The 22,952-nt window shown below is 38.3% G+C and overlaps 1 protein-coding gene and 1 non-coding gene across 3 annotated transcripts; both read right to left on the reverse strand.

Moving 5' to 3' along the window:
* Positions 1-1,306: 1,306 nt before the first annotated feature.
* LOC121961977 (oxysterol-binding protein 1-like) lies at positions 1,307-20,567 on the reverse strand. Of its 2 annotated transcripts, XM_042512114.1 has the most exons (17): positions 20,256-20,567; positions 18,663-18,835; positions 17,573-17,781; positions 17,269-17,437; positions 16,017-16,128; positions 15,655-15,838; positions 14,448-14,565; positions 14,057-14,114; positions 13,645-13,809; positions 11,573-11,818; positions 8,007-8,127; positions 7,627-7,730; positions 6,045-6,140; positions 5,732-5,919; positions 4,111-4,346; positions 3,958-3,996; positions 1,307-3,851 (listed from the first exon to the last, which is right to left on the reverse strand). In XM_042512114.1, exons 2-17 carry the CDS (start codon positions 18,797-18,799, stop codon positions 3,709-3,711), a joined length of 2,325 nt encoding a protein of 774 aa, XP_042368048.1. In that variant the 5' UTR covers positions 18,800-18,835; positions 20,256-20,567; the 3' UTR covers positions 1,307-3,708. The 2 variants fall into 2 exon arrangements, with proteins under 2 accessions (XP_042368048.1, XP_042368049.1); XM_042512115.1 differs by lacking the exon at positions 3,958-3,996 and having other exon boundaries at positions 1,308-3,851.
* A 1,050-nt stretch (positions 20,568-21,617) lies between these two features.
* trnar-ucu lies at positions 21,618-21,705 on the reverse strand. Its single transcript is given in 2 exon segments — positions 21,618-21,653; positions 21,669-21,705. It is a non-coding gene; the product is annotated as a tRNA-Arg (tRNA).
* Between the last annotated feature and the right edge of the window lie 1,247 nt (positions 21,706-22,952).

The raw sequence follows: 22,952 nt of genomic DNA on the forward strand, positions 1-22,952 counted from the left end.
CTGTACATCTTACCCAACCTACCCTGTCCCTACCCTTTCTCTTCCCTCTCCCCCTGCCGTTTACCCTCTTCCACCCTCTCCCAGGCTTTCATGCAGTTTCACTGATTCAGCATTCCCATCCCTCCCTCTGTACAGGCTGTAGCTGCCTGTTATGCAAACTCTCACCGTCTCTCTACCACCTCTTGTCCACTGCACTGCACTGTACTACACTGTGTCGTAGGCAGGGTGTGTCCTGAGTGTGATGTGGTGCGTCGGTTGCTTCCCTTGGTCCCCAACAGCTGTGAGGTCCGCCAAACTGTAAGCCCCTCCCCAACTCCCCATCTCTCTCTCTGCCCCATGTATAGGATGGTAGGTTCCAGTCTGCCTTTCAGAAAATTGGCTAAAAATAAATCTGCTGGCATGACACAGCAGGAGAGGCGCCTGTGGTGTACAGTGAAAGAAACAGCTCTTCTCGCAGGGAAAATAAATACAGAACAAGCTGCTGATTTAAAGATAATTTAATCTTAAACTGTAAATGCACAGAGGTTGACTGCTTAAGAGAAAGTTAGACTAGTGGGTCTGATCTCATGTCAATACACATTGTTTTATTGTGAAATGGCCTTTTGAATAGCTCATTTCTGTATTTAGTGTGTGTTGTTTCTTTTATCGAAAGTGTACATCTGTCTACGCTTTTTTTTACTGTGTTGTACGGCTGTTTGTGTTTTTTTATCATAGCCTGATCAGTACTGGATTTTAAAGTTCAATAACCAAAACCCATCATCTTTCAAGTCTTCTTAACTCTTATAACAGTCATGAAGTATGCCCACGCTTTAGCCAAAAATAAGGGGAAGGACACAGGAGACCCAGAGGGTGGGGTGGGGGAGGTTAGTGAAAAGGTGCCTAACTTCCAGTTAGATTCACAGGCTTGCCCAAGAGTTTCTGTAAATTTTGGTCATGAGCAGCAGGACAGCTGACTAACAGTTCAGTTAATTGGCAAAAAGACATTTTTAAAACAATAGTTGCCTTAAAATCTTATCTGTAAATATGTAAATTAGGTATAAATTGACTAACTAGTGTATATATAATTAACAAAGTCAACTAAAGCACAAATGAATGTGAACGCTTTGTATTTGGGTTTTCTGATTTTACTGGACGACATATGTCGTCCCATCTGGAAGTCCAACTGAACCCGAGGACAGAAATTCCCAAAGAACCGATTTGGCAAGTCTCTAATTGTGTTACCTAATCAATAATTAACGCAAATGTTGGAACAAATAAAATCAAAGAACAGCGTGAAAAGCTTTTTGTTTGACATCACAGCATTTGTTTATTACAGATTCTTTTTTTTTTTTGTTAATACAAAATACTGAACAATGTCACGTCTCCCCTTTCAGTTAAGTACGGAAACTCCCTTTTTTTCTGAAAATGAAGACATTCCTCTTTCAATAATATGAGAGGAGGCAAAAATACGAGAAAAAAACTACCTTACAGTTATCAATACTATATGAATTTCTATACATTTATAAAATCATAGTTATTTGCGATGCCTTTAAATTCTTTGTTTCTTTATTCTTCATTTAAGTACACTTACAAACAAAATTATGAAATTCACACACACACGCACACACACATATTATATCCCATGTTTTTGGTGTCAGAATGTACTTGCATATGTATGAACTTTTCAGTGGAAACATTGAAGAGTGACGTGTATTTTGACCACTGCATTTACTTTTTTTCTACGCTCGTTTGTGTGCGTTCCACTCAACACGCATCCCGCACCATTTTTTATCATGCAGCACTATCAAAATTCAACTTACCTGCAAAATGGCAAGAAATCATTCCACTACTGTGAAAAGGGGTCATTTCATTAATTGTTATTGAATAAAACTGCACTAAATGTGAGATTTCCACAGCACTGGAATAAGCTTTTTTTTCCATTTTGCAGCTCTGTTTGTCTTTTCCCCGACAACTTCTTCATGTCTGTACAAGAAAACAGCTACAAATGTCAGTGTCACGCCCACTCAGCTGTGAATACAAGTGAGAGCAGGTTGCTCATTTCTAAGGCGAAGAAAAAGGGTGTTTAGCCACATCAAAATGTTCACCATCACAATTTTTCGTCAGACCTTCGTGAAGGAAAGAAAAAAAAAATCTAACTAGAAAACATGACGGTGTGGAGGTTCAACCAGTATTTGAGACAATCATGTCTTTTTTTTGTTGTTTTTCTTTAACACAGTAACTGCACAGTGGCAGCGTTTTAAAGTGATGGAAGAGCAGATATGCAGTCATACACACAAGCACACAAGAACCTTCACTTCATTACATTAAGACACTAAATCAGAGAGAGAAACAAGAAATCCTCGCTAACGTCTTGAAGGCCACCAGTCGACATTTTAATTAAATTTTTTGAATTATATTTATATATAAATGTATATATTAACCAGGTCTTAGCCCCCTTTTTTTTTTTTAAAGAGTTATTACCAAAGCACACAACGCTGTGGATGACAATAGGAACACTACATTATCTCACAGGGTGTTATCAGCACAAAAACTCCTCTGCTCCTCATCTGAGAGACCAGGGATATCCCGATCAGATCCGCAGAATCAGTGCCAGGCCCGACATACGCAAATTTTTTTTATTGATCGTGATTAGTAATTTTGAGCATGCGTCCCACCTGATCCTATTTTTACTTCCGCTGTCACATAGGTGTCGTAAACGGAGAGCATGTTTCGTGGCAGATATTTAGATTTTATTGTAATGCTTCATCCAATCAGTAAAAACTCATTTTTTAATGTTCAAATTAAGCTGCTACACCACTTCAGGTGGAATTAAAATTGAACTAGTTTTACTATAATGTTTTTACAAGCAGAATTGTAATTTATTTTTTTGTGAGGAATGTAAAAGTTAAGCTATGACACTACTTTGAAGTGGCATTGGGATTTTATTACCTGATTAATAGTGTTCTATACTTTAATTGCAATGCTACACTAAGTGGAATTGAGAGTAACTTCTGAAGGCATTTTAGTTTGTTTACTTGGTTATTTTATAAAAAAACAAACAAATGTTGCACTGAGTGGAACTGTGATAAGAGCCATACAAAAATATTTTTAGTTTGTTTACTTTATTTTGTAAAAAATAAAATAAAAAACCCTTGAGGAACTGTTTAGATGCAGACATTTTTTTCTTGATATTAACTGTCAACCATATACACTGGACTGATTTTAATGACTTTAAAGTCATTAAAGTGTGTAGCTATGGTACCCAGGTAAATGCATCATCGCATCGGGACTCCGTATTGGCAGATACTCGATATCAAATGACTCTGATCAGGGGCGCAAAAAAAAAAAAAAAAAAAAAAAGTTGATCGGGACATCCCTTATGAGAGACTGCACAGACTAGAGCAGAGAAACTAAAAGAACGATGTACTAATGAGTTGGAAGCACTGCCCATTTTCCTCCCCCTAACGCTCCGTCTGACTCGAGTCAAAGCAACAAATTTCACTCCAGTCCTATTAGATGTGTGACAACAATGAGGGGGTGGGGACAGGAACCAAATTAGGACGAGGGAGGCCGGAGGAAAACACCCTGCTCCCCCCTCTGGAGATCTCTTAGAACAGAGAGTGACTGGAGGGAGGCAGCCGTCCAAGCGGGAAGGACAAGCTGGTAGCTGTCCACCAGGCGGCTTCGATGAATCAGTCTCTTCGGGACGCTTTGCAGTCAATGCCGAGGTCAAAATATGTCTGGACAGCCCTCCCAGCTGCTACGCTCCTTAGCTTCCCAGTAGCCTCCCTTATAGATATGGACTTGCTCACCTGTGATCTGGTCTTCACAGCGCTCAAACCAAAGTGCGTTGTAGTTGTCATGAGGTGCGCCTGAAAGAGATAAGAACTGTGTTACCAAAAAGAGACAAAACAATCTAGATGAGACGATTCAAACAGGAATGAAAGCATGAGAAGGCAGCAGGAAAGGAGTACTTGCTTTTTAAGGATGGATCAGTAAGAGAGTCCTCATCGACAGCTTTTGGAAGAGAAAAGGGGGATCACAGAGAATTTTTTTTACCCCTTTATTCCAAGATTTTCCCCCATGAAAGGTAGAGAGGAGTACAGATAAAGTTACGCACACTAGACTCACCTTCTTCTGATTGGCTGGAGGTGCGCTGGCTGGCGGCTTCCCTCTCTCTTTCCCGCCTGGCACTGCGCTGCTTCTCCTCCAGCCGCTGCTTCTCGGAATTGGCCTCGTCCCAGCGGCCGTCCTCCATCAGGCGCTGGTCGGGCCGGCGCCGGCTATCGGTGGGCGCCACGCCATCCTCACACTCGTTTAGGGTCAGCGCCAAGGCAGTGAAGTAGTACATGGTCTCTGCTCCCTCACTGTGGACAAAGATGAAGCAGCACCTGAAGTTTAGGACCTGAAAAGACCTTTAACCCTTTGAAACCTGAGCAAACTGGTTTGATTTGTTAAAAAAAAAAAACTTGGCAAACTTGGCAACATTTGTCACACAAATTGCTAGAAATTAGTAAAAGGTGACCTGAATATTAGTTTTAATAAAAGGGAAACAATTATTAGAAAATAATCAAAAAATTCAAGAAAAACGCCCACAAAATGATATCTATGATAATTATAATGACATATTTAAAACTATGTTTCAGGAAAAAAATAGACATATGTATGTTTTTGATTTTCTGCCCTTTTTTCGGTTCATTTTCACATTTGTTTTTGTTTCTTCACTTTTTGCTTATTTTTACGTTGCTCACTGCCTTTTCACCAAAGAAATAAAACCAAACTGCTTTGGTTTCAAAGAGCTCATCAACATGCAATTCGGGCTTTACTGGGAAACTAGAACTGTGCAACGATAACTCTTTCACTTTCAGTAGCTCATTGTTACCTCGAGCTTACTCTATTGAAATGTCTGTTTTATTGCTAGTTTAAATTGTTTGTTTGCAGATGTTTTGCAGATGCACAAATTAGCTTTCTTTCAGCCAATAAGAACCAATAACAGAATTATCTGCTTTTTATGGCCAATAATTAACAGATAATTTGATATTTCTGTATTTTAAAAATAAGTATGTAATTATGAACACCCGAGGCTGACATGTGGTGAACAAACATGGATGATGTAACCCTTTAAAACCTGGGCCAACATCACTTTTCATGTGCAGTTTTAAATGCTCCACATATTGCAAGAAATTATAGTCAATTTAGAAAAATACTTAAAAAGTTAAGGAAGCCTGTTGAGGGAAATAAAAAAAATAGGCACAACTCTTATAACTATTACCATAATTACATATTTTAAATTATGTTATAGAAATATATTCATATTTTTTAGCACTTTTTTCAGGTCATTTGCTTGTTTTCCTTGTTGTTTTATTTTTGGGTCATTACTTCATAAGTTGCTTATTTTTCAAGGAATTAAGCGAGATTCAGATTTCAAAGGGTGAATTGGTATCTCTATTGTTAACGCAACAAGAATAAAGAAAAATCTTGCTCTTCATATGTTGTTTTTCTAGTAAAGTACATAAAAAAAAACTGTGCAAAAATACTTTAGCCTTTCGTTTCTGACTGTAAATGATTTCTGGTTCAGAGTATTGACATGTTACTTGATACTGAAATATTAAAAACACAGATTAGCTGATGCCTATCTACAGAAGAACAGGTCGAGTAAAGGATTCCATTTCGCTGAATCACTGCCGTCTTTGGAGCGCTTCCAGCCTGTCAATCGAGCAGACACACCTAACGCTGCAGAAATATTACTTACGGTAAAGGGTTCCTCCTCCAAACCTCTCTGGCTTTGAGAGTTTGATAGACTGTCTTTTGTTTGCCCTCAGTGCCATTCTCTCCTCCTCGGCTGCTCTGCATCACCCGTGAAAACTCCATTTTCTCATCCCAGGTGCCCGACAGCACGTAGTGGGCTTTGCCATCCTTGTCCATCACCACACCTGTCACCTGAGGAAGGGGGGGGGGGGGGGGGGTTAACAGACAATACTCAAGATCCGATTTTTTTTTGTTGCAGAGAACACGAAAATATAAAAACAAGAAAACACAAATTGACCAAAAGTGTTTTTTCTCACCTTCCTGGCCACGTCTCTGGAGAAATAGCTGTAAGGAGCAAACTTCAGGTGGCAGCGATCTCCGGTGGTGTGGTTCACCACGTCTATCTCTCCTGACTGCCAGAGACATAGAAAAAGGAAGATTTATTGAAAAAGTGGACATTGTGGGGATATTTTCAAACCAATAAAAGTTTAAACTTTATTTTAGGCTTGGCGGTACGAAGATAAATATGCTGTGTACGCATGCAAGTCGGGCACTACTTTCAAGAGCTGCACTGAACTTTGAATGTTTGTCATCATATTTTACGACCATCATATTTTTTCTATATTTAAATAAAGTCATAGGCTTTTTTTTAAAACTTTCTTGGATAAATAAATGTAACTTATGTTGCCACCCCATTAAACAGCTGCATGCCTCACTTGTTGCTTGACCATAGTGTGAATTGTTGTTTGAAGCAGAGTATTTTATTCAATAAAACCAGGATTTTGGAAATGATTACATCTATCTTTTTAGAATGAATTTCCACTTTTTGACTCTAGCATTCTGTGGTTATTGGACATGTTTGCATCTTATGTGTCAAAAACAATCCTACACAGCCACCACTGAAATCTACAGAAAGTATTATATTAATAATATCAGTGTAGCCTAGTCTTTGTCTGCAGCTATGCAAAAATACTGAGCATAAAACAGAATGAAGAGACATTAAGGGCAGCACAAATGATGAAAATCAAATATCACTATGTTTTTGGCCAAATACCACAACATCAATATTGCTTTATTGTGGGGTTGACTTTTGGTGCTACACACAGAGATTTTGATAAATCATCATCAGTAATGTGGATATAATGACTATGTGGGTTGCGTTGAATTCATGAAGAAAACTTTACTGTAAAAGCAGCCTTTACAATCAGGAAAAGACACCACTTACAATATAACAATCTAAGACGACGTCATGTCATGTTTGAATTTTTGTTGAAAATTTTGTTTTCTATTCAGTTTAGTTTCAGTTCAGAACGGATTTGCGCTTTCAGTTTAGTTTGAATTGTCTAAAAATGATTAGTTTTTATTAGTTCTGGTGTTATTTTTAGTGTTTTTAGTTTGGACAGGAGCAAGATTTACAAATTTCAAAACAAACACAACACTTTGTGAAGGCGTTTGACTCACAGTCATGTAGACATCCCCGACACCATTAACATATGCACCAATGCCAAATAATGCTTGTTGGCTTGAGAAATTTCACCAAATTGACAAAAAATAAAGACATTTCCATTTCCATTTTATTTTAGTTAGTTTTGTAAGTACACAACATTGTCTCAGTACATTTTCATTTTTTTCTAAAGTTTATTTTTTATTTCAGTCATAGTTTTGTGGTCTGTTTTAGCTGACTATAATAACTTTGGAACTATCAGCAATCAGTAGAATTTAAAAAAAAAAAAGAAGAATACATTTTTAGAGGTATATGATTATTGAAATACTAAAAGTGTATAGTGGTCAGGTGTATGGGTGGGCTATGCAATATTTCAGTGCAAGAAAATGTCACATTTACATACATCACAACTGCATGTGTAAATGTGTCATCTTCCTTCTAACTGTCAGTCTCACCTGATCGATCCACAGCTTTCCTACAATGATGTTGTGCACTGTGGTGGTAACTTTCTTCCATGTGTAGTGATTGTTGCCCTTTTCAAAGATTGCGTGAATTGTGCCTGCCAGGAAAGAAGAAACACAGACAGCAGATTAAGGTAAGCCTCATGTGACAAACCAACCATTGTTTGTCTTTCATAAATGTGCTAATGTTAACTTCTTATTAAGTCAAGGTGCGGCTATGCATTCCTCAATGTTTATTCACGGATTCCTCTATAGGAGCACATGTTTATGCTCTCCATTTGTGTTCAGGAAATAAACTCAATCACACCCTTAATCAACGTCAGCATCAGACCGCAAGGCATGCTTAACGTGTTTTGAATCAGGCCGTCTCTTACCTAGAGGCATAATTGAGAGGTATTTGCCCCTGAACTTGCTGGCAACTGTGATTTCCTGCCTCAGGGTCCAGCCGCGATCGGAGATCACATGATGCGCCGCAGCAGGGGGGTGGTGACTCACCTGTGAAAGAGGTTGAGATAACATAAAGCGTACGATTCATTTATGAAAAATTACCATAACTTGAAGCATCAAGAAGTGCTCCTTGATTGATATTAGTTTTGGATCTTCCCTAATAATCTCAGCTTTATAGTCTTAGTTCTGTGTCAGATGTCCAAATGTTAGTTTTATCATGTTTAGTCAGTCTCGTCATGTTTTTATTGACTAAAAATTACATTTTAGTCTTTTTAGTAGCCAGATTATAATGGTTTTTCAGTCAGTCTAGTCAGGCCAAAACTGATAGTTTGGTCATTTTAATCAAACTTATTTTGACTTTATCGTATCCTTATCTGAAAAACACAGGTTGAATGATAAAGAAAGCAGCTTTGAAGAAAGTGTCGGGACTAGTGGTCTGATGGTATCAGTTCAAAAAATACATCTGACAAGGGCCCAAATATATAGTCGGTAGTGTACAGTCTGTTGATTACTATTAAATTCAGGCCTTATTTTTAGATCTATATTCTCTTTTTTTAAAAATCTGTGTATTTTATTCTCCTTTTTTTCTATTTTTTATTCTATGTTTAATTTTGCACTGAGCCGCTGTGACAAGGTGATTTCCACAGTGTGGGGTTCAAAAAGGCTATCTTATCTCATCTTAACACCTCACTTCTTTTTCTCAAGCTCTGTTGTTGTTATTGTGCACTTAACTAAAGTAGGTGTTGACAGAGAGAGACAGCGTGTGACTGCAAGTCAGGTAAAAGCGTCCGAGTGAGTGAGCAGAGAAGAGAGTTTCAGCTGTGAAATATCAAGAGATCATGTACATCTGTTAAATCATACGACTGACAACCTTTTTGATACAGACGCTAAATCTTTGCTGACTGCTTCTTATTTTTGGCAAAAAAAAATGTATCTTGCTGTGTTGGTCTGCTCTGCAGATCCCAGCAGTCAACATGTGGACCTTGCAGGTTGCAGCTTTCCTTCCTCTGGAGAAACTGACTCATAACCTCAACCATAAATCGGACAGATTTTGGTGAATGTGAAGGCCCTTGTACCCTTTTTTTCAGAGACAGTGACACTTTTTATTTGGAAGAGACTGTCTGTCTTAACTGCCTGTTTATGTCATGCTTTCATTTTTTTTTTATTATAATGTACATAAATATGCATGTATGCTGATGTGTACATGTCTTTATTTGTAATATATATATATATATATATATATATTTTTTTTTTTACATGCCCATGTGCACATTTCTTGCAGCACGTATTGTTATTTTGTTTTTTTTTATTTTATCCTATTTTATTTTAGTTTTGCAATGTTCACGCCATTGTTGTCATTCCTATTGTATTTTAAATATGAAAAACTCTATACAAATATAATATTAAAAAAAGATGTCATGTACAGCAGAGTTTTCAGTTGGTACACAAATGAATGCTGCCATAGAGGTTAGCTCTGGAGTGAGTATCAACTACGGCCCAGGAGATAAAAACAAAGTGTCTCCTCTGTGCTATCTGAACACAATGGGAATTGAAACCACAGCCGCATTAAAAAAATTATAGAGCAGCAACGATTAGTTGATCAGTTGTCATCTACTAAATTTATTGCTAACTAATCTGATAATCACTTTGAGTAACTTTTTTAAGGAAAAAGAAAGGTGTTTGATTTCAGCTATTTAAACATGAATATTTTCTGGTTTATTTAATCTTCAATGACAATAAACTGAATATCTTAAGGTTGTGGACAAATCATGACAATCTGGGACACAAACTCTGAACAACATGTTTGACAATTTTCTGACACCTTATCGGCCAAACACCTGCTCAGTTAATCAGAAAATAATCAACACATTAATGAATAAGGAATATGGAAGAAAACAATCTAGAAAACAATCATAAAAATTTCTTCTACTTTTTATTTTTCAACAAAAATAACAAGAGATTTTAGTAAGGATTTCATAACTACATTGTCTTTTTTGTCGACACTATTGCATGTTGACACGGATGGTATAAAGAGACTGACAGCATGACAGCGCTCCACAGCCGAAACATCTTGATCGCCCCCTAGTGGCTGACTTCAGTCAGGCCAGAAACCTCAACCCCTCCACATTAGCAGATGGGACATGAGTGAGAATAAGATAAATTAATTTTTCCCAAAGATGGTTTCTGTCATTTTGGGTAGTTGTTATCACCCTGATGTTTGTTCAAGTGCTTGTTTTTCAGTCGTTTTAATTAGTTATTTGGTGCTATAAAAAGGGGTTTTGATGTCATGATTGACAGCTTTGTGTACACATCAGCGTGTTTGTGATTGCGGTCTGGTCGGATAGGTGTGTGCGCTGGAACTCGATACCACGGCTCCATTTCACAGTCATTACCAAACAGACTTTAGCCTGAAGTGACCTCACCAGCACAAGATTGCAACGCCCGAAATCCGGTTTATTAAGCATCATTTCTGTACGGTAGGAGGAAGTGAAGACGGCGTGCCCATCTTTATAGTCAGCCACTGGTTAATAAGGTCAAAGTTATTTGTTTAATGAGGCGAGTGCCATCTCATCGTCTTCTCGGGGTAAAAAGGTCAACTGGCACACATTTAATTATAGATTATTTAACGAAATGAACATAATTATGATAGTTATGACTTCCATTTAACGTTTTAAATAGACAGTGATATACTGACTGACCTGTCAAGCATAAAAAAACCCTGTTGTGATGAAAATCCCTGCTGTAAATCTCAAATCCAATTATATTACTCATCTACAATAGGATTTAGTAGTTTCTCCCACTTGCCCAATCCCATTTAAAGCCTTTGTGACTGAACTGAACCAGTCTATATATGTATAAAAGCTCATGCTCTAAATACGGCCTTCTCCACAGCTGCCGGATCACCGGATTTACTGCCTGAAAGCACAATTTACTGGATTAGTTATTGGACTGGATATATTTTCTTGGGTCTTCAGAAATAGAAACCTTTCTGCCAGTCTAATTTTTCCAACATTAAGCCTCCATTCTGTGTCCTGCAATCACATCCAATCATTCCCTGTCTCTGCCTTAAACCACCTTTCCCTTTTCTTATCTTCTGCTTCAGAAAGAGGCAAAATAAAACTTGCAGCTTTGCACCAATTTAAAATAACCACAAATATATTTTCTTTAGCTTCTTGAATCTTTATGTCAAAAAGCAGCTAACACAATTACTTGTAATAAATGCAGTTTAAATTGTTACCACATTAAAATGCAAAAATGACTTAATCACGTATCACCACTCCTCTAAACCTGCCCTTCTACTCCTAATTTGATTAGTTTACACACGTATGTTACTTCTCGGTAACAAAAACAAAAACAAAAAAAAGGAAGCATAGAAATCTTAAACTGCTGAGTCAATGAGACACCTCAAGTCTTCCTTCCTGAGAATCATTCTTTGCTCACTTTCACTTCCTTGTTGGAGCCCTCTGTCTTTTTGTGTTTCTTTCTCACTCACCTGCTCACAGAGGGAGCGGTAGCCGCTCTCTCTCCGGCGGTCCAGCTCATACGTCTCTCCCAGCAGAGGGTTGAAGGGCTTGCCCGTGCGGTAGACGGTGGTGGAGTAGGAGGACACGGAGAAGGCTGCCACGTAGCACATCTGCTCCAGTGAACTCTGGCACTTGGACGCCTTATCGAGCAGCTCGTGGTACTCGAGGTCTTCTGACAACCGCTGCAGCATGGAAATGGGCTCGTTGAAGTTTACCTAAAAAGCAGAATGATTCAGATGTAAATCAGTGTTTGCATTTTTATCATTTAAAAGGCCCATAACATTTAGATATTAAAATCGTGAACACAGTGACGAATAAACACAAACATACCAAAGCAAAACAGCAATTCCTGCACTGCAAACCTTTAAATATAGGGAATGCGTGATTATAATATTCTGGATATATTACATTATATATTACATAAAAGCTCTACCAACACTGGATTTTTTTTTTTATTTTGGTAACGTTTAATCAGCTGATTTGTTAAAAAAATATACATACATTTTATATTTTTGTCTACCCATGTCGTATTGAATCTGTATTTTGTTTCGGTATGTGTTCTTTTATTATAGTGACAGGCCAAGTGATTATGTTTAGTATGTTAACAACAGAATTAGGAAAAAAAAAAAAACTATGTCAGATTGTGCCGGACATGTAAACTGATATTATCAATTTACCATGGACGAAGGAAGTGCTGCTTGACTCTAATGATGTGGCAGTTGCTCTTTGGTGAGGCAGGAAAAATGCAAAAAACAAGATCTAGGAAGTTTCAAATTAATGCAGACAACTATGGGAAGAAACAAGGCGCTTTGTCATCATGGGTAATAATCGATTAAGATTTATTCTTCAAGCACTGGCAATCTAAAGCCTCTTTTGCACTGCCTGTTCAAGCCGGGAATGTCGTACTATTATTCCACTTTGCTGTTCTGCATAAATGGTACTATCACGAGTTGTCTCGCCTTTAAGAAGCGCCAACGTCCGCAAAATGTCCGCAAATTAAAAACAAGAAAAAGAGATCCAGTAGTTCCCTGCCCTCCGGGCAGAGGATGAGCTCAGCCTTCATATGACAGGGACAGTTTATGATGTTATTAAAATGCCATTGTTATTGTCCAAAAAGCACTGTCTGACACGTATGATATGCGTCACACTAGACGCTTACGCTGTTGTGTTTCATGTCATGCCTGTTACACCTTGTTTGATTCCAGAACACCAGCATGATGTCTAAAATTAGACACTGGGGCAGCATTATGCTGGCTTTGTTAGATTGTGTCTAAAAAAAAGTTGTTTGTTTCAGCCCTTTGATGGAACCTCTTTTCACAAGAGGCTTCACAGACCAACGCCTATCTACTCCGGCTCTTCATCAGGATCAGACTTGATACATGCTTTGTTTGCATGTTTGTTTGACTGCCAGTGCTTAAAGAATAAATAGATAAGATTATTTCACCTGAATCACAGTGCTGTTGTTTTTTCCCCTGGCTGTCTGTATTAATTTAAAACTTCTGGGTCTAGTTTTTTGTTATTATCAGTCTTTTTATTATCTCTGCGGTGCTGACTGAAAGGTATTACCGGAAGAGCACTTGCATACCCAAGCATACAGTTGTGAATATCTACAAATCACCGCCAGATAAAGAAAAGCTTAATAAAGATAACAGATCTCTATCTACAGTAGGTCTGTGAGTTTTTTCCATATACACAATCACGACTTCTTTGTCACTGCTCCCTTGTAAATATGTCAATAGATCTATTTTAACCACAGTATGAAGAATGCTGTTGAGCTGGTGCTGCAGACATCAGAGGGATCAGTGTTTTGGTTGAACTCACGTCACAGACGCATGCCGATGACAGATGTCTGTGATGTATTGTTGACACATTTTTTGTTGACTTGTTCCAGTCAATGCATTTTTAATGTGACCGCACAAAGACATTACATGGCATCGCAAAAAGGAAGGTGAAAATGCCTTGAGGCTTTAACTGGCCAGGCCGGGGCACAAACTTCCTGTGAGTCACACTTGACATGCTGTAACCTCTGAACAATACTCACAGGCATTGGGATCTTGGACAGCTCTTTGCCAATACAGTTCTTCATGATACTCCACAGGTTGAGAGAGTAGTTTGGTTTGTCTGGAATGCGTGTCCGCCTCTTTTTCATGGGTACCAGCTCCTGAGAGGGAGACTCCTGGTTCATGGTCAAAGGCTCCTCATTAAGCTAAAGGGCAGAAACTTCTGTTAATAAACAACATAAAGGCTTCTGGGAATACTAAAGCTTTAAAAACACATTTACTGCTTTTTTCTAACTATATATGTTTGACCTGTAGTAGGTTTTCAATAAAAATGTGTGTCATTTTTATAATAAAAATGTGTGTCATTTTTATAATAAAAATGATGGTTAACAACATTTTTATGAGGTTTTAGCAAAAAAAAAAAAAACAAATAAAAAAGTGAATGAAACCTACCGATTGATCATCAGGACACATTTCACTGTTGAAACCGCTTATATTACTGCTTGACCTCCTGTAAAGAGATCAGAAAATAAAGAGACTCTGTTAGCGTCAGTAAGGCTTCTGGTTACACAAACAACTACTTCAAACATACAAGGAAACAGAGCATGAAACTGGTTCAACTGATTCTGGGCAGCTCAATCAATCAGAGATTTCACAAATAGAGAACCATCATCCCATGTGACTTATTTACATCTTGTGCCAGCATGTCATACAAGGAAATGGTTTAAATAAATAACCCAAAGAGACAGCAAGCGCTTAGGGGAATTTACAAAGTATTTCCTTGTATGAATGCTTGTGCAGTGAACATGTGTACGTGGGGTGAATGAGGTGAGGTTTCACTGACTTGTGGAAGTGGGGGTCTGCGGGAACAGTGATAAACTCGGGAGCTTCTTCCATGGCATCAAAGAACTCATTGTCGTCGTCTTCATCACTGGCTTCGCCTTTCCCCGGCCCAGTGGCACCTTAACAAAATAAGTCAGTCAGATTTACAGTTGTAATTTCCCTAATCAAGGGCATGATCTGAGTCATTCGATCGGAGTGCCTGTTAGTGGCGTTATATCCCCTTTGCATGTGTGTATGGGTTGTAGTCGTCTGCCAAGTGCTGATATAAAATTGACTGGGTTTTTTGCAGTTTTGGGCCACATTTTTAAAATACACCTTGTAGAGCTTGGTATTTTTTCACTATATATTTTAACCAGAAGAGGGATTTTGGTCATCAGACATCTGGATCTTAAGTTCTCGGAAAAAAAGCTGAGCAAATGTTAGCAACCGTTCAACAGTTCAGTTTGAACCACTGGGTCTGTTTGTCTTGGCGAGGAGAAGACCTCTGCGGATAATTCGACCTCCAGGAAAAACCTCCTCAACATCTTGATCTTAAGGCAACAGTGAAAAACAAATTAGCAGGTGCTGGGTTAACAGCTCCTTCTGCAAGAAACCAAACAGCATCAGAAAAACAGTTATTTTCAAGGTGAATATGCTTTATTCACTGTTTTTTACCTGTTTTAATCACTTGTTTCATTTGTTTTGTAGAGGAGGATATCTCTTTAGATAATCTGGCTACTGGTAAAAACATCCTGGACGATGAACACTAAAGGAATCACAACCGGGAGAAACTGACTATGATGATGGCACTGCTCCGTCTTTAGTTGGTGTTTTGATTGAGAAAACCTTTGCAGCAGAAAGGTACATGGTGTACCTTCAATAAAACTTCAAACCTTTTCATAACTAGTGCCTTCGCTCAAAGATTGATATGTTATATGTATGTATATGTTTTATATGTGACAAAGCCCCATTGCTGACAACAACTGACAAGCAAACTACTCTGAAAGCCCTGATCATTTAAAATTTGAATGCTGCAGATTCTCATATCTACTGACACTTACCAAAAAAAAAAGTCAGCAAAATAAACATATTAGGCGACAAAGGGAAGGAGTTTCCAGAATGCAAGGGCAGAAAAGAAAGGGGAAGTGGAAAGGAGGAAGAGCTGGGAGGCAAGTGACCATAGTCAAGCTGTAACATGGGAAGTGGTTGGTGTCAGGGTCATGTCTTACTTTTATTGTCTGCAGTAGCGTTAGCCTGTGCAGCCCCTCTGAACGCTCGCTCCAGGTGGTTGTGCTGCTTGGCCAGTTGCTCTAAGGTCTCCTCCAGTCTGACCCGTTGGTCCCGTTCTGCTTGAAGGGCCTTTTGCCATCGCTTACTGTGAGCCTGAGCCAGTGCGAGGAAGTCTCTGCATGCCTGAGCAGCAAAACATCAAACAGGGTCAAACTAGAAACAAACCTGAGATCAAATTAATATGAGCAATTCTGATCCATTAATTTGGCCTGACGCAGACATTTACAAGTGCCACTCACATTTACACATTATACATGAACAAGACAGAAATAGGCATTATAAGAGAGGTGGTGACACATACGTTGATCATGGCGTTAGAGGTGATGCGGAACAGCGTGGCTCTCTCTGTCACCTGGCGAATCTTATCCCCTGCCTCTCCAGTCAGACGTAAACTATCAAGTTCTGATAAAGACCTGAAACAAACATTAAAAATGTGCAACATGGGTACACATGTAAAAATACAGCATCAAATTACAGTCTGAAAGGCCACGAGGCTCAGATGAAATGGTTTAATTACTATCTTGTTTAATCTATCAACTGCAGTGTTTCTCTTTACTATCTGCTATTTTGCAAATAGGTCAAAACATCTACCACACCTAGACTAAGTATGTCAACATCAAAGCAGCTATGACATGCAACAGTGAAGTGATATTCTAAACCAGTGATACTCAACTTGTGGGCCAAATCTGGCAGTATATAGGTTGCTGGGTGGCCCCCCAACCAGTTTCTAATTCACAATAAAAACAAAGTTTTTCACAGTGGGAACTGCTTTTGCACTTTCAGTTTACATAAGATGCCAGGGTGCATAAAACAGCACCAAAATAGAGCTTGTTTCTAAAAAAAAAAAAAAAGCCAGTGGAGGATCCCCCACACCCACCGACAGAGGTCCTAGCAAAGCAAATGTCCCAAAATCTGATAAATGTCCCAAAATGCTAGAAATGTTCTGAAATCAGTGAAATGTCTGAAAATCCAAGAAATGTCCCAACATCCTATAAGCTTCCTAAAATCCAAGAAACTTCCAAAAATCTGACAGATGTCCTGAAATCCTAGCAGTGTCCTACAATCCTACACATTTTCTAAAATCCTAGAAATGTCTTAAATTCCTAGATACGTCCTAAAATCCTATAAAATGTCCTAAAATCTGAGAAAAGTCCTAATATCCTAGAAATGTCCCAATATCCTAGAAACGTCCTGAAATGCTACAAATGTCCTTAAATCGAAGAAATGTCCTTAAATCGTTGTATGTACATGTATGTTCATGTATGAAGCTGCTGCGACAGGCCCCTTGACTCCTGTCATTTTGCAAAAGTGGCACCCATGGAAAGCAAGTTGAGTATCCCTGTTCTAGACATAAACAGATTACTTAAAAATGAAAAAAAAAAAAAAAACGGGCATCATGATATTGGAATAATACTAATAAACAATTAGTATGTTGATATTTTCATTTCACACATTTTGAATTCTTCATTTCTAAGGTTACAGAAGCATGAGAAGCTTTGGGCTGATGAAGCGAGACTGAAGCAAACAGAGAGCAACAGCGTGTTAAGCCTGACCTCTGGAGGGCAGAGCCGTGCTTTGAAATCAGGTCGTTGCATGTGCTGAGATCCTCCACTTTGCTGCCTAGTGTTCTGAGAGCAGACTGAACTTCTGAGTTCTGTGAGCCGCCACCTTGTCCAGGTGCCACTGGCGGGGATGATGAGGAAAAGTCATCCCCTGAGTCATCTGTGAATAATCAAAGTAACACAAAAGCAAAAAGATAATATTAAAAAGGCTTTCACAAAGACATATCTTCCATTCTTACTATACTCTTCACGGAGCAGTTTTTTTCCCATCTGCCCGTGTGTTTGTATGTTTTACCTGACTCAGCCTGCATGCGGGCCGCCTTGGCTTTGGCCAGTTCCAGGGCAGTGATCCAGCGCTGTCGTTCCACTTCACAGCTGGCCTTCAGGTGATACGTCTGTGCTCCGCCGTTAGAGATGACAAAGTTGCAGGCGTCATCCACTGTGATGGTCGCCGTGGCCAAGTTGATTGTGCCTCGACATGTGTGGCCCATCTCTGCCTGGGTCCTAGTAGTCAGAGGTTTTTGAACATTTGTGAAAAATGTCGCCAAACAGGAAAAAAGACATGTGTTCTGCTTGTATTCTGTGTTTATAATATTGTAACTCGGCTTCAATCTGACGAGGAAATTCAACTAAAATAGTAAAGAAATATTGATAAGGTGAGGTTGACTGCCGCCTGCTTAATCAATAGCTTTCATTTAACCCTTTGAAACCTGGGCAAATTGGTTTGATTTGTTTCAAATACATGGGGTGAATGAGCTATTTAAGTGACATTACTCAGTAATTAATAAAAGGCACAAGAAAATTGCCTGAAAATTAGAAAGAAGTAAATTTTAAGAAAAATAATTAATTTCAAATATATAATTATGCTAGCTTTAAAAAAAACAAAACATTTTTTTTTTGAGGGGGGGCGTCTAGTAGCTCAGTTGGTAGAGTGTGCGAGTTCAATTCCAGCCCCGGCCCTTTGCTGCATGTCATCCTCTCTACACCCCCCCCTTTCAAACTTGTCCTATCCATTATAGGCTAAGAGTCCCCAAATAAATTATATATATATATATATATATATATATATATATATATTTTTTTTTTTTTTTTTTTTTTTTGAAATTTTTAAATCTATTCTTTCGCAATTTGCAAGGCATATCTTGCCATGTTGCTCACTGCCTTTTTTTCATGTTTTTGAATGAAATCAAACCAATGTGCTCAGGGCTTAAAGGTTAAAATACCTGTGAAAGACGTCTGAACGCAGCATAAGAAAAGGGATGTTGATCCAGGTTTTTAAAGGGTTAAACAGTTTTAACAGCAGATCAAGGCTGAGAGATTTTTCTGGTGACATGATCAAAGGCAATATCCTTCCTTCATTTCATCTGTGTTACAAGAAAGTGTACCTGTAGTATGACAACAGCCCATTGCTCAGGACAAACCACCTCCGCTGATAGCCCTTAATGTAATTTGTCCACTTGAACACCCATCCTTTGTATGTGTCGCCAGCAGGGGTGGGAGTGGGGGTCTTGGGCTCCGACATCACAGCCCCCAAAACCAAGAGAAAGATTTGAGGAACCTTAAAAGGAAAAAAGGAAAGTTTGCTTGGAATGTACATGACTATGCTTGCGCTCTCACGTAGAGCTAACATTATTTGACACCACAAAATGAATCACAAACCATTAAAATAATTTCATGGTTTAACTCATTCCTAAGGCAAAAATACCACAAATATCATTCCTTAGTTCAGCTCATTCCTAAGGCAAAAATATCACAAATTCACTGCTTTGCTTTTGGTCTTCTGTAGGGTTGCAACAGTGTGAGATTTTGGTTTTTTTTATTGTTTGGTACCATAATTGTCCCAGAAACTTTTGCAGTTTTTAGAGTTTGACAATATTATAAAATTATTATTATGATTAGCAATTAGAATGACCCTTATTAAAGCAATGAAGACAGAAGGGTTAGCTTTGGTTGAAAACATTTTTATCACTATAATTAAGACTTTCTTTTAACGGAAATATGTGTTAAAAAAAAAAAAGTCTCCATTGAAAAAAACTAACAACAAAGGTAAAATTTTCCATCAGTTGCATTTTTTACCCAGTATCGTGGATAAGCAAATGCACACGATATGATAATTGGTAAATTTCATAACAGGTTAAAGGTATATCGCTGCAACCCTAGTCTTTTTTGATATTAAATTGAATATCTTAGGATTGTAGACTGTTGATCAGACAAGGCAGAATATTTTAATTTGTCATCTTGTGCTTTGTAAAATGGCAGTAGGCCTTTTCCCTCATTTTGAGCCTCACTTTGAGGCTGAAATTATTAAATTGGGAGGATAATGAGCAGAACAATTCATAATGAATTCACAACTTTGCTTTAATACTACACCATCTCAACATTTATACTAATCTTACACCAATATGAGTTCTTACTGGTGGTGAATATTGATCCACCACTGTGGAGTGACAGGTCAAAGATTAACCATTGAATCAATACAGATCCACTGATGCCACATTTTACTAACAAAATGAGAGCATAAACCGGAATCAGGTGTGCATTAAAGAGGGACGGACTTATGATTAAAACACCTTTGTGTGGTTATGTATTCTTAGTTAACATTACTTATGCACTATATATCATTATCTGACACAGATACCAATACTTTAAAACGCTGTGGTTATTAATTCAGGCAAATATGACTGTAGTGCACCTATTCCGAACAAAAAAAACCAGATGATAGCGACATAAAATGTATAAAACTCTTAACATATTGCTGAGCTGACACCAGAAGCTAACCGACGTTAGCTCCAGTTAGGCTAAGTGGGAGGCACATCTCATTGCTAGAAAGAGAAGTAAAGAAACACCAAATTGACATGTTTTTCTCGAAGTTTAACATCTGACGTGCATATTTACAATGCGACACAAGCAAGAAGCACTGCTAAACAATCGTTATCTTCTTAGCTAGCATTCCCACTCGCCGATGGCTAAATGTTTACCTTGACGTGTCCGAAATGTGAGATCAGGCAACCAGACACCCGGTGAAGTCACGGCTAACTTTGACACCCATACGTTACTGTAACCAAGCTAACGCAGCTAGCTGGCCAACACGGGACAGCTAACGATGAAAAACAACTCAACCGAAGACGTCGACGACAACTGCAGTGTGGTTGCACAATAAAGTGACACCAACGAGTTTCATACGTATCTCTTAAACATCGTGTGGAATAATGTTAATTAAACCGCTGCGTATGCGACAAGAATCTAAAGCTAGCTTGCTACATCTAACTAGCCTAACGTTAGCTCGTTGGTTACACCCGGTGCAGCACAAATTAGTCTCGACTAGAAACACACAGTTAGCATTAGCTGCATTGTTTTGCCCATTGGCTGCTCCGTGCTAACAAACCTCGACGCGGGGCCGGAAAAAACAGCTTTTTGCCTTCAAAGTAAAAGTACATTGTATAGGTATTTGCCACATCAGTCAATACATAGATATATATATTACGTTTATTTATATAGCACCTTTTAAAACAGTTTACAAAGTGCTTTGACAAACGAGGGAAAGTAGAAGCAATAGGGATTGGAGTGGAAAAATGAATAGTAAAGCTGGAAAGCTGTGTACATCTAAATATATAGGTCCTTGGTCTTTTACTGTCTCTTATTTTGCTCCTTTGTGGTCCTTATTTGTTTACCTTATTTGTTGTCCTTTTTGTTTAGTTGCGTTTTTATATTTTAAGTATATCTCTTGATTTTCTATTGATATTTTTGCATTTGATCGTGTTGTAATATCAGTTCCACCATTGTTGCTAAATTCTAATCGTCTTACGTCTGATTGATTGATTACGTCTATTGATTGAGTTGTCCCATATGTATAATTGAAAAAAAGTTGAATGAAAACACTCAAGTTACGTACAAGTGTGTCAAATCTGTACTTATGTACAGAGCTTCAGTTATTGTGCTTAGACCATCTGTTCAACTGTAAGATGCGCTTGTATTTTTTTTTTTAATCCTGAAAATGTGTTTTATTTTTGAAGGACACAATCGGAAGCCAATGGGAATGTAACCTGTTAACTTACACATTTACACAATTGATAATTTACTGCTAGCTAGCTAACTTTAACACTAACGTAGCTAATGTAACATGATGTAAATTTTCATTTCGTACAATGTTTAGTACACATTAACTCCAAATAGTATTCGGAAGAGTTGAAGTTGGCTGTGTGCAGATGACAAACTCAAAGTTAATCAGACTAAACAGTAAACTGTGGATTTTTGACGATTTAAGAATTGCTCTTTTTCGCGACTGTATACAGGAGACAAATGCAGACTCAACGAAGGAACAAAACAGCAGCGCAAAAGTGCGACTCCGGTGGGACTCGAACCCACAACCTTTGAATTACTACGTTCATGCCTAGAAGTCCAATGCGCTATCCATTGCGCCACGGAGCCACCTGTTGCATTGGTTGTACATCATCATATTTAAATCATAATCATTGGAATGACTCCGTTTGTGATTGATGTATTATCTCAACCAATTGTTTCACCCACTTTAAAACTTTATTTGGGAACAACCTACACTGTGACATGTTAAACACTGGGTGGCGCCGAAGGACCATTGACAGTTTAACACATTGTTTAAACGTAAACAAAAACTAACACAATTTAAGATAATTAACAATAGGAAACTAAATAATTCATTAATACTTCTTTGAACATATAGTGGTGCAAGGCCCCAGCTGACACTGGACAGGGTGCTGGACTATCCCAGAGCTGATGATCATTAGCACTCACATACACATCTATGGGGAAATTTAGAGTAACTGATTTAACTAACCTGCATGTCTTTGGACTGTGGGAGGAAGCCGGAGAACAAGGATGAAACCCACGCTGATACTGGGAGAACACGCAAACCAGATGCAAACTCTACACAGAGATGCTCGAGTCGGCCGTGGGATTCGAACTCATAACCCTCTGGTTAGGGCGAAAGTATAAGAGAAACACTCGTCGGTGGCGGCCAATCACCTCGCCGTCTGCTACCGCGAATTTTGACCAATCGGTGCTCGTATCGCTGCCAAGAATTGACTGAAGGCCCGCCCCCTCCTTTAGTAATGGACATCGTCAAACGGCGGCGTAGAAACCCGGCCGCTTCACATTTTACCAACATTTCGACAGTAAGTTCATCGTCTTAGCATTTTTCAGCACAAAAAGGTATTATACTTATATGACGTTATTTTTATATGTGTGTGTATTTTTTAATGAATGAACAATCTCTGGTCCAGTGATGTTGACTTGCTAGCTAACGTAATTTCTCTCATTACTGTAACTGTGTACAGCAACTTTCCGATCGCGATTTTAGGCACATTAATGTGAAATAATTTAAATGTTAATATATGTGAACCTTCTGATGGCATTAGCGTGTTAAGGCATGAAATGAATGTTAAGCTACAAAAGCTGTCCGGTACAGTAGGCTACATTAAAAGTTACTACTATCTTAAGGCTGTTTCATTTATTTTAGCTTAGCATGCTGTTAACGTTAGCATAGCTGACAAAGTAACCAGTCTGCTGTCATTAAATGAACATAAAGATACAAATATCATAAGAGTAATGGTCGACTTAGTGTACTAAGGCAATTTTGTTGATTTTAGCCAGTCAATATATTTCATATATTTATTGAAAATTATAATAAAAAGAATAAT

Source organism: Plectropomus leopardus, chromosome 23 (assembly GCF_008729295.1).
Source record: "Plectropomus leopardus isolate mb chromosome 23, YSFRI_Pleo_2.0, whole genome shotgun sequence".
Lineage (NCBI taxonomy): Eukaryota > Metazoa > Chordata > Actinopteri > Perciformes > Serranidae > Plectropomus > Plectropomus leopardus.

What these genes read in the sequence shown, in the direction of transcription:
- LOC121961977 (XM_042512114.1), bottom strand. Translation starts at nt 18,799, where the DNA reads ATGTCGGAGCCCAAGACCCCCACTCCCACCCCTGCTGGCGACACATAC. An exon ending in CGCTACTGCAGACAATAAAA is followed by an intron (nt 14,566 to 15,654) that starts GTAAGACATGAC and finishes TATTTTGTTAAG; the next exon opens with GTGCCACTGGGCCGGGGAAA. An exon ending in ACCGCTCCCTCTGTGAGCAG is followed by an intron (nt 8,128 to 11,572) that starts GTGAGTGAGAAA and finishes CCTCTTTCACAG; the next exon opens with GTGAGTCACCACCCCCCTGC.